Consider the following 11433-nt stretch of genomic DNA (forward strand, 5'->3'; position numbering starts at 1 on the left):
AACCCATAACTTATTCGTTTTAAATCCGTTTTGAGTGAATCAAATTGCTATGGTTTCATATTGGACTCTATTTTATGAATCTAGACAGAAAAAGTATAGGTTTGTAGTCGAAAATATAAGTTATAAGTCGTTTTTGTAAAGGTAGTCATTTCAGTCGAAAGAACGACGTCTAGATGACCATTTTAGAAAACATACTTCCACTTTGAGTTTAACCATAATTTTTGGATATAGTTTCATATTCATAAGAAAAATTATTTTCCCAGAAGTACAACTTTTAAATCAAAGTTTATCATAGTTTTTAATTAACTAACCCAAAACAGCCCGCGGTGTTACTACGACGGCGTATATCCGGTTTTACGGTGTTTTTCATGTTTTCAGGTTTTAAATCATTAAGTTAGCATATCATATAGATATAGAACATGTGTTAAGTTGATTTTAAAAGTCAAGTTAGAAGGATTAACTTTTGTTTGCGAACAAGTTTAGAATTAACTAAACTATGTTCTAGTGATTACATGTTCAAATATTCGAATAAGATAGTTTTATATGTATGAATCGAATGATGTTATGAATATCATTACTACCTCAAGTTTAGTAGGTAAATCTACTGGAAGTGACAAAAAATGATCTAGCTTCAAAGGATCTTGGATGGCTTGAAAGTTCTTGAAGCAGAATCATGACACGAAAACAAGTTCAAGTAAGATTTCCACTCGAAATAAGATTGTTATAGTTATAGAAATTGAATAAAAGTTTGAATATGAGTATTACCTTGTGTTAGAAAGATATCTTACTGTAAATAAGAAAGATTTCTTGAGGTTGGATGATCACTTTACAAGATTGGAAGTAAGCTAGCAAACTTGGAAGTATTCTTGATTTTATGAAACTAGAACTTATAGAATTTATGAAGAACACTTAGAACTTGAAGATAGAACTTGAGAGAGATCAATTAGATCAAGAAAATTGAAGAATGAAAGTGTTTGTAGGTATTTTTGGTCGTTGGTATATGGATTAGATATAAAGGATGTGTAATTTTGTTTACATGTAAATAAGTCATGAATGATTACTCATATTTTTGTAATTTTATGAGATATTTTATGCTAGTTGCCAAATGATGGTTCCCACATGTGTTAGGTGACTCACATGGGATGCTAAGAGCTGATCATTGGAGTGTATATACCAATAGTACATACATCTAAAAGCTGTGTATTGTACGAGTACAAATACGGGTGTATACGAGTAGAATTGTTGATGAAACTGAACGAGGATGTAATTGTAAGCATTTTTGTTAAGTAGAAGTATTTTGATAAGTGTCTTGAAGTCTTTTAAAAGTGTATGAATACATATTAAAACACTACATGTATATACATTTTAACTGAGTCGTTAAGTCATCGTTAGTCGTTACATGTAAATGTTGATTTGAAACCTTTAAGTTAACGATCTTGTTAAATGTTATTAACCCATTATTTATTAAATCAAATGAGATGTTAAATTATTACATTATCATGATATCATGATGTATTAATATATCTTAATATGATATATATACATTAAATGTCGTTACAACGATAATCGTTACATATATGTCTCGTTTCAAAATCATTAAGTTAGTAGTCTTGTTTATACATATGTAGTTCATTGTTAATATACTTAATGATATGTTTACTTATCATAATATCATGTTAACTATATATATATCCATATATATGTCATCATATAGTTTTTACAAGTTTTAACGTTCGTGAATCACCGGTCAACTTGGATGGTCAATTGTCTATATGAAACTTATTTCATTTAATCAAGTCTTAACAAGTTTGATTGCTTAACACGTTGGAAACATTTAGTCATGTAAATATCAATCTCAATTAATATATATAAACATGGAAAAGTTCGGGTCACTACATATACCAATAGTACATACATCTAAAAGCTGTGTATTGTACGAGTACGAATACGGGTACATACGAGTAGAATTGTTGATGAAACTGAACGAGGATGTAAATGTAAGCATTTTTGTTAAGTAGAAGTACTTTGATATGTGTCTTGAAGTCTTTCAACAGTGTAAGAATACATATCAAAACACAACATGTATATACATTCTAATGGAGTCGTTAAGTCTTCGTTAGTCGTTACATGTAAGTGTTGTTTTGAAACCTTTAAGTTAACGATCTCAATTAATGTTGTTAACCCAATGTTTATTATATCAAATGAGATTTTAAATTATTATATTATCATGATATTATGATGTATGAATATCTCTTAATATGATATATACATTAAAATATCATTACAACGATAATCGTTACATATAAGTCTCGTTTCGTAATTCTTGAGTTAGTAGTCTTGTTTTTACATATGTAGTTCATTGTTAACACACTTAATGATATATTTAAATATCATTTTATCATGTTAAATATAGTGTATCAATATCTTAATATGATACATATGTATTTAGTAGACGTTATCATAACGATAATCGTTATATATATCATTTCGAGTTTCTTAACTTAGTAATCTCATTTCTTATGTATATCACACATTGTTAATATACTTAGTGAGATACTTACTCATCATAATCTCATGTCAACCATATATATATGTCTATATATACCACAACATGTAGTTTTTACAAATTTGTAACGTTCGTGAATCGCCGGTCAACTTGGGTGATCAATTGTCTATATGAAACTTATTTCATTTAATCAAGTCTTAACAAGTTTGATTGCTTAACACATTGGAAACATTTAGTCATGTAAATATCAATCTCAATTAATATATATAAACATGAAAAAGTTCGGGTCACTACACAGCAAGTAGTATTTAGTAACGACAAACAGTGAGAAGTAGTGATCAGTTGTGACTGGTAGTGAGAGGCGGCATTGAGTGGTAGTTAGTAGCGTTAAACAGTGTTGAGTAGTGGTATGAGGTGACGAGTATGTTCAAGTAGTGTCTTTGTAGTGACAAGTAGTGATCGGTGGTGGCGGTCAGTGTCAAGCAGTGACGAGTTGTGTCAAGATTACAAGTTATAATACAATTAATTTGCACAGTGTAAGTTTCTACTCACATTTAAGATTACACGGTTTGTTTTCTAAACTTTGTTTACCCAAGTAACCTACTTGACTCGGCCCCAATTCCTTATTTTGCGATGTCAGAACTTCTATATGAGTTACCGTAATGTAATCCCGATCATTACATTACGCTATCTCACATTTCCATTCGACATCACTCCATAAGTTCAAGATGGCGTAATCAACTTAATTTAGTTAAATCTCGTGTCGCGTGTACATATGTGATTCGTAGTGTAGCATCTAGTTCGAGTTCATATCATCTGGGTATAAGGTGTATATGTACTTGATATAATGTGTAGCCCTACATGTAGTATTGTGAAGCAAACAGTGCAAGTATGGTGTGTAAAAGTCATCCAAGACACACAGCTATAGACTAGACTTCACTAATGCGCCCTACAGTTAGACACACTAATGTATCCTAGTTCCCTATAGCCAAAGCTCTGATACCAACTTTAACATCCCGTCAAAAATCCCTTTAACGGAATGTTAACTCTGGTCCCAGTGCTTGGCTTGACTTCTATGTAACAACAATATTCTACAGCGGAAGCAATTAATACCTGAGAATAAAACACACAAAAACAGGATCAACAATAATGTTGAGTGAATCTTCAGGTTTTAGGCAAACAATGCAGTATGTTTAATATTCAATATTGAGAAAATGTTTATTAGTGGAAGACCACCAAGGTTTAATGTTAAAAGTTTGTAGACAACACCGTGTCCTGTTTCAAAAGTTTGTTGACACTATCATGTCAAGCTTCAAATATTTGTAGACAATACCATGTCACATTTTATCTCAATTGTTCGTAAACCACAGTTTTAAATAACGTTGTATAGTATCTGAAAAACAGTTATCATAAAAATAGTTTAATTTCCTTGACCACGAGATTTTACAAGTACAACACAAAGTCGTAAAACGTTTGCATAATATGAGCACCTGAATACTAGCAATGACCCGAGTATAGAAGACACTATACCCGCCTTTACCTCCTAAAATATTATACACTTGTTCAAATGTATTTAATGTTCAAAGTAAATGCGTCACAGTTAATATTATTTGGGCGAGGTTGTCAACCTAACGGATCTGTCCATCTAAATTGTGCTTACACCGATGGTATTAAAAGTATTCAAGCTAGAGGCTTTTTGAACAAACTCAATATGCATATATAGTACTCATGTCAATACAAAAGCATTTGAAAATGTAAGTATAACAGCGTGTATTCTCATCCCTGAAAACATGTAAAAAGCGGGATTGTAGACTCACCTTTGAATAAAGCTCGGATTGAAAAGTGGACAATTAACTTGTACGGTTTATAGCCGAGTAATGCAACCTAAGTATACGTATTTAGGTTGGTCAATATATGTATCTTAAATAAATTTGGTTTCATAGTGTACGTTGTCTTATTACTCGACTCGACGCGTTTCAAGGTAAAAGTCAACTAAATCATGCAAGTCAAACAAAGTCAACCGAAGTCAAACTGAAAGTCAAACTTGGTCAATGTGGTCAAATAAAGTCACCATCAGTAGTTTCATGTCAAATATTGGTCAACATGTCAAACCTAAGTCAAAAAATACGTTTTAGGTCATGAATGATCATTTTCACAATTTCAGTTTATCGTTATGCACAAAGTTCATGAACACGTAGCATACTTAGCACATTATCTCATAGTACAAAATTCAAGTAAACATGACAAACTCCAAATCATAAATATACTTAAAATCGATTCCAAAAAGTCCATCCAGGGACTCATACGACAATTAAAAGTCAAGAATCAGAAGGGATACATTTGGGGTTTGCCAAGTCAGTTTCTGACCGCGCACTGATTTCGTTTTGGCTATAACCGGAGTTAGGAACATGAAATTGATACAAGACCAGTAGCCATAGTTCAAAGACAAATCAAAGTAACACATATCAAAAATCTAGCAACTTTTGTTTAGCCAATTTGTACAGTTTATTTGTGCAAGTTGAACATTCAGTTTTCAGCTCAAATCAGAATTCACATAAAGTATGGCTCTATTGTGCCCAATGCATAAGGTTTCAGAGATTGACATAAACTAACAATAAGTCACTTATCATGTTAAGTTTCATTTTACAGAAGCATACATGCTCATGCAATACACACAATCCACAGAGTACAAAACCGTGAGCAATTTGCAGATTCGATTCCCATTTAGCTAGTCACTTTCGCACGCGATTATCCGAAGATCTAGATACAATTAGCCTATGATATCCACATGAAAAGTGAAGTACTTTTGGTCTACATTTCAAATATGCAAATCTTTAATCACAGAAGTTAACACATTTTACCATACAAGGTTATTTTCATGCAAGTGCTGTATAAAACTACTTTTACACTAATTCAAGCATATCTCAGGCTATACATAAGCAAACAACATGATATCCTAGTCTAAAATGAGTGTTTTAAAATTATATTTTCAGTGGTATAAGTTTCACATGCCAATTCGTTGTCTAACAATTCCAGATTTCTGATCAAGCAACAAAAACACAACGATAATTCAAATTGACATAACCTAATCATACGGAAACGAAATCAAGCGAATCCAAAGCCCAAACTCAATAGTTTTTCGCAAGGAATCTGATTATAACATAATAATTAACATTTGAAAAACTTAATTTTTTCTGATCAAGCAAAAACAAATTCGTTTTGAAACCCTAACGCATCAAACAATCAAAATAACGATAACGATTAACACGTACGCGTATAGACTTGAGCAATTGACAACATAACTATGAAACTCTCATAAAATCAGATTTTTAAGAATTAGGGTTCATGTAAATATACCTTAGATCGCTAAAAGAATTATACCAACGCGTAGAGGAGATCGAGAATTGCAACGTTTGTGAAACAAGATTGATCAAAGAGCAAAAATTGATGGTGGATTGGTGGTGGCAGTGGTCGACGATGAGGAGGCCAAGGGAGGGAGAACAGTCGACTTTTTTGTTAGGTTTAGGGATTATGCAGTTTAATTTTTGTAATAGCTATTTAATTTAGGCCCTAAGCACACTACAAGTACCCAATAAGCCCAAAAATAGAAATTAAAGGGGTGGGGGTTGGGTTTCGGCCGTGGCCCACATGGGAAGTATTCCCGGGCTCTCGTTTTGCAATTCCGTGTAATCGTGGTCCGTTTTAAGTGTCGTTTAGTCGTACCGAAGGCCCGGAACGCTAACCCGATAGTTAAACGCAATCAATCGCTTAATTTATTAAAAACCCAATAAATTAAATATTTTAAAAAGTTAATAATTAATAAAATTAATTATTAAAATAAACCCGAGCGTTTCGTTGCTCAAAAAACTATTATCAAAATCGTATCGTTTTTATAGTATTTCATTATCCGAAATATTTATTTGAATTAATATCAACCCATATTAATTATTGTAACCCTCCGAAGATCAAGTATGCATTTATTACACATATACACATAAAAGTTAAATAATCGCCGTTAAATAAACTAACGGAAGGTTAACGGAAGTAACGGAAAAATCAGGGTTGTTACAATATCGATTGTTGCTACAATTATAAACATTAAAAACATTAATGGCCCTATTTCGGAATCCTAATGGTGCGCAACAGCAACCCCAAAGTCGACCCAAATTAGAGATTTAGCGATCAAGCAGCAACAACAACCGCCACCGGAGCAATCACCACAACCGCCACCGCAAAAAGGCAGGAATATTGATTAAAACGTTCAGAAAAAGGTAGGAATATTGATTAAAGGTGAGTTTTGTTGTTTATGGTTTGAGTTATTTTGGTCATTCAATTATTGGGTGTTCATCTTTTTCAATTGGGTATTGTTAAAAAGTTTAGATCTTTATTAAAGTTTATATGTATTTTTAGTGTTTGTGTTTGTTTATATGTTCTTAACATCTTACTTCAATTGGTTGTTCTTTTTTAGTGGATAAATGCTTAATTTATGTTCAATTATTGAGAACTTCAATTATGAGAACTTCAATTATGTATTCTTAGTAAAAAACAATTAAATAAGTTTGTCCCTCTGTGATCTGACAAAATCATATTTTTGACATCCTTATGTTCTTGACATTTATCTAAACAATAATAATTTATAACTCAATCAATTTTCTAATCTTAGCCAATTTTTGTTCATATTTTTTCAGGAGTTTTTTGTAACTGATATGGGTTTACCTTTATCACTATTGTCATCAACCTGGGAAAGTGGGAAGTAGTCTTGAGACACGACTTCTTAGATCTACCATATGATCTTGATAACCTCGAAAATCATATTGTAGTATGTATAATGTATTAAATTGAATGGGTTTGTTATAGATTGATGTATGTGTTTGTGTTCAAGGTTTATGTTTATAACTTTATATGTATGAATGTTCAATTTTTTGTTTAAGAGGTGTTCAATTTTTGTTCAAGTTTAAAGTGAATGGTCTTGAATCTTTTTTTTTTTTTTTTTTTTTTTTTTTTTTTTTTTTTGGAGTGAATGAAATTAAGTAGAGATTGAAGTAAATTAAAAATAAATAAAATTAAAAGACTTTGTTGAGCAAATAATCCCTTGTTTTTTATGCAGAAAAAAGTAAAAAGACAATTTTACCCTCACATTCAATGCACATGTTAAGGGTTAACAGTCAATTTAGACGGCTGGTAGACAGAGAGATATGGATTGTCAAATTATTCAACTAAAAGGATTCGAAAATCCAATTAAAAACTTGAAGAACTCGGATTGAAATTTAGTGTATAAACGAAGGACCAATTGAGTAAAAAAAAGCCTTTATTTTACCTTTTAATAAAAATAAAATAGTCTACATGATTAATAATTTAATATACATAATCCACCTCTCATCTTATAATGAAACGATTACCCAATTGCCGGCTAAAATAGCTAAACAAAACACCATCACAGGCGTAACTCTAGAGATTATCAAATCAAAATAAATACTGATACTGATAAATATAAATAATCAACAAAAGCGCGGGAAAATGATTATAAAAAAAAAATCAACGGAATGGGGAGTTACACATCTACACATACATTTTTATTTTTTTTATTCCCAAAACACACATACATTCCACCTTAGAACACAGCTGGTACCCCACTTCTTTCTAATCCCTCTCTTTCGAAACCCTAATTAACATCATCATCATCATCATCATCATCATCATCATCATCAATCAATGGCGGAGACCAAGCGTAAAACTGACGCTAAAACCGATTCGACTCAAACTACAACCAGAGTCACTCGCAGCTCCACGCGCCAAGCCACTACCACTACCAAGCCGGCTATCGAGCCGGTTCCAAAAGCCAAGAAGGCTAAACTCACTCCTAAACAGAAACCTGAACCAAAACCTAAATCAACCGAAGCACCTGTGGTTGCGGTTGCGGATAAGGGTGGAAATGGTTCTAAGACGATTGTTATTGAACACTGGTATGTTATTTATTTATTTTTGTTTTTTCTATTTTCCCCTATTTTTTGTAACTTATTGTTGTATGCTGATTTAAATTATGTGTCCGTTTTGCATTTTTAGGTAGGTGAGTGAATATTTCACTTTTTGGTTTATTTTTTCATATGTATATAGAGTGAGTTTTGTTAAATCAGAAATTTTTTATATAAAAAACAAATTAAGAACACCTCTAGTGGCGGAACTAGAATTTTTTTCACTGGAGGCAAAAAAAAAAATATTTAAAACCGTAGCAATTTTTTGGGACAAAATATGGAGTTTTGGGGGGGGGGAAATTGAAGTTTTTAGGCAAATTGTGAAGGTTTTTATGAAAAAGTTGAAGATTTTTGGGCAAAATTTGAAGGTTTTGGACCAAAAGTTGAAGAATTTTGAGCAAAATTTGAAGGTTTTGGGTAAAATATGTAGGTTTTGGAGAAAAAAAAAATCCACCGGTTCAAAGTCGAAAAACCCAAAATTTTTATACCGAAAAAAATAATCCACCGGGGCGGGCTCCACTCTGCCCCCATGTAGTTTCGCCTATGCCTATAGTGTGTTTATTTGCTAAAATGTGTATGACTTTTTTTAGGGAAAAGATTGTCTGTAAATTGAAAAACGGAAAATGTTTTCAGATGTGAAATTTCTTGAAAGTTTATCTGTGAAAGTTAAAGACTAGTAGACTACTTATCTGTTTTATATTTTTGATACAAATGTTTTTGAAAAAATAGAGCACTTTTTTATGTAAGAACACTTGTAGTGTTTGTTTGCTGAAAATTGTACTATGTATTTCTTAGAAAAATGTTCATGAAAGCTTGAAAATAGAAAACTTGTTCAAATGTGGACTTCACTTGAAAAGTTTTTAGTGAAAGTTGAAAATTTGCTTAAATAGGAGGAGATAGTTATACCATATCTTGTATTCAGACACCCACATTTTGGTACTACCTATGCAAATAATACAACTTATCTATGAATATTTTTGGTTTATGCATAAAAAACATGGTGTAAATATCAACTCTTTGAAAACACCTTTAAATATAACAAATCCAACTATCATATTTTCCCCATATATAGACTGATTTGTGTATACTAATACAATTACTAATATTGATTAATGTGTTGGTTATTGTAGAGGAGTGGTTTTCCGGTTGAACCTAAGCCACTTTCTAAAATTGAGTTATACGTGACATGATCATTATTTTCATCAAAGAATCAGAGTATCCTTTGAATGAAGAAAACACTTATGTATAAGTTGTCAATGAACTAGTAGCTAAAATGGCATTATTATAGGTAAAAACTAAGTAGTTATAAAAGGGATTATAGGTAAAAAAAACTAACACTTTTGTATCTCAGCAAACAGTGCACTCAATTTAAGATAAGGGCTGTGAAGGTGAAGGATGGTTTGGAGAATGCTGTATCTGACATTACTGTGCTCGTTAACCCGGAAAAGGTATTTTCGTTAAAACATAATTTATTTTTCTGTGAAATATTTTTTATTTTTTTTTCAATTATTCACATCTATTCAATTCTGCCTTTGATTGGTACATTGTGTTGCCTATTCAATCTATTAGCATTTTTAATATAGGCAGTGTAATGCATACTAATACAAATTATGCTTCCTTGTTTTTGTGGTTTCTTGTTTGTGTTTATTTCTCTTCAGTCTACACTTAATTTGATATTTTTTGGGAAAAAACTACATTTTTCAGCGATATAAACATAATATATAAAAACGGATATGAAGATCAAAGTACAAACTGGTACAAAAGCAAACAGAATCTAGCCCTAATCAACAATCACAACATACAGTAAAAACAACAAACAGAAATAACCAAACTAAACCTAACCATCATAAGGGTGGAAAGAAGCTACATAAGTACATTCTTTCTTCTTACATTAATTAATGATAACTTTCCGTCTTAAAAAAGTTTATTTTTTCTTAACTATAGCCGAGAAGGGGATGCTTTGAAGTACGCGAAATAGGCGGCAAAAAGTTCATCAGTCTTCTGGTAATCTTCTTAGACCCTTATTTTGCCCATGTTATAGGTGTATATTATATTTTACAAACATTTGTTAATATACATACACACATAGGAAAACACCAAGTTGCAAATTGTGATAGCTCCAATAATTGTTGTCGATATTATCGTTCGTTACCGTTATATGCATTAGCATGTATAACCTTGTAAATACACAAAGTGGTCAGGTTGATTGACAGGCCACTGTTATATGCAGGATATGAAACGACCATTTGGACCAATGAAGGCGTTGGACATGGATGCTGTCATATCTGATATTATTGACCAGGTCAAATGATTTACCGGATCACCTATTTATGTACCATTAATGACTAGCTGAAGTTGCAACAAAGCTTCTATTTTGATCAATGTTTCTAGGAAAAATATTAATTCCTTTCTTGTAGCCAAATTGGAAGTTGTGCTAAGTGTAAACTGTTGTTATTTTAGCACCAATGTTTGCCTTATTCTGTAAGTTCAAAACTTGTTTGAGTTGCTGAAATTGAAATGTGTGATGCTAGTTGCTAGTATGTGTGATCAGGATTGGTTAGGCCCTAATAATCTTGACTGGGACATGTGTGAATATGAGCTTGTTACTCTGATAGACCCAGGGTCATGAGTTTAGAGATTTATTATGTTCTGTAAAAGTCTATGTTTTTGTGCATATCTAATAGCTATTGAACATAAGTGCACATGTATATTAAAACAATATGGTCTTACTCCACTACCATTGTTGTAAAAGTTGGCCGACACGTTGGTCTGAGACTAGCCCGTCTTGGGTCGCTAAAAACGCCTTAAAAGAGGTTAAAAGAAGATCAAAGTTAGATCTGAGTCGGGCTGAGTCGGTAAATTCAAAGTTAAGTAAAAAATAGATTTTATAAAATTGTTTATGTCATATATTATGTTTGAAATATTTATGTTATATGTTTAACATTTTTTGTGTGT

The 11433-nt window shown here is 31.8% G+C and overlaps 1 protein-coding gene across 1 annotated transcript; it reads left to right on the plus strand.

Moving 5' to 3' along the window:
- Positions 1-8201: 8201 nt before the first annotated feature.
- LOC139856890 (uncharacterized) lies at positions 8202-10936 on the plus strand. The gene is made up of 4 exons (XM_071845607.1): positions 8202-8469; positions 9830-9926; positions 10423-10482; positions 10709-10936. The coding sequence occupies exons 1-4, from the start codon at positions 8219-8221 to the stop codon at positions 10787-10789; spliced, it is 489 nt and encodes a 162-aa protein (XP_071701708.1). The 5' UTR covers positions 8202-8218; the 3' UTR covers positions 10790-10936.
- The last annotated feature ends 497 nt before the right edge of the window (positions 10937-11433 follow it).

This window comes from Rutidosis leptorrhynchoides, chromosome 7, assembly GCF_046630445.1.
Source record: "Rutidosis leptorrhynchoides isolate AG116_Rl617_1_P2 chromosome 7, CSIRO_AGI_Rlap_v1, whole genome shotgun sequence".
NCBI classification, from domain to species: Eukaryota; Viridiplantae; Streptophyta; class Magnoliopsida; order Asterales; family Asteraceae; genus Rutidosis; species Rutidosis leptorrhynchoides.

Coding starts and splice junctions, on each gene's coding strand:
- LOC139856890 (XM_071845607.1), top strand. CDS start 8,219: ATGGCGGAGACCAAGCGTAAAACTGACGCTAAAACCGATTCGACTCAA. Junction 8,470..9,829: donor ACGATTGTTATTGAACACTG/GTATGTTATTTA, acceptor TTTGTATCTCAG/CAAACAGTGCACTCAATTTA. Junction 9,927..10,422: donor TGCTCGTTAACCCGGAAAAG/GTATTTTCGTTA, acceptor TCTTAACTATAG/CCGAGAAGGGGATGCTTTGA.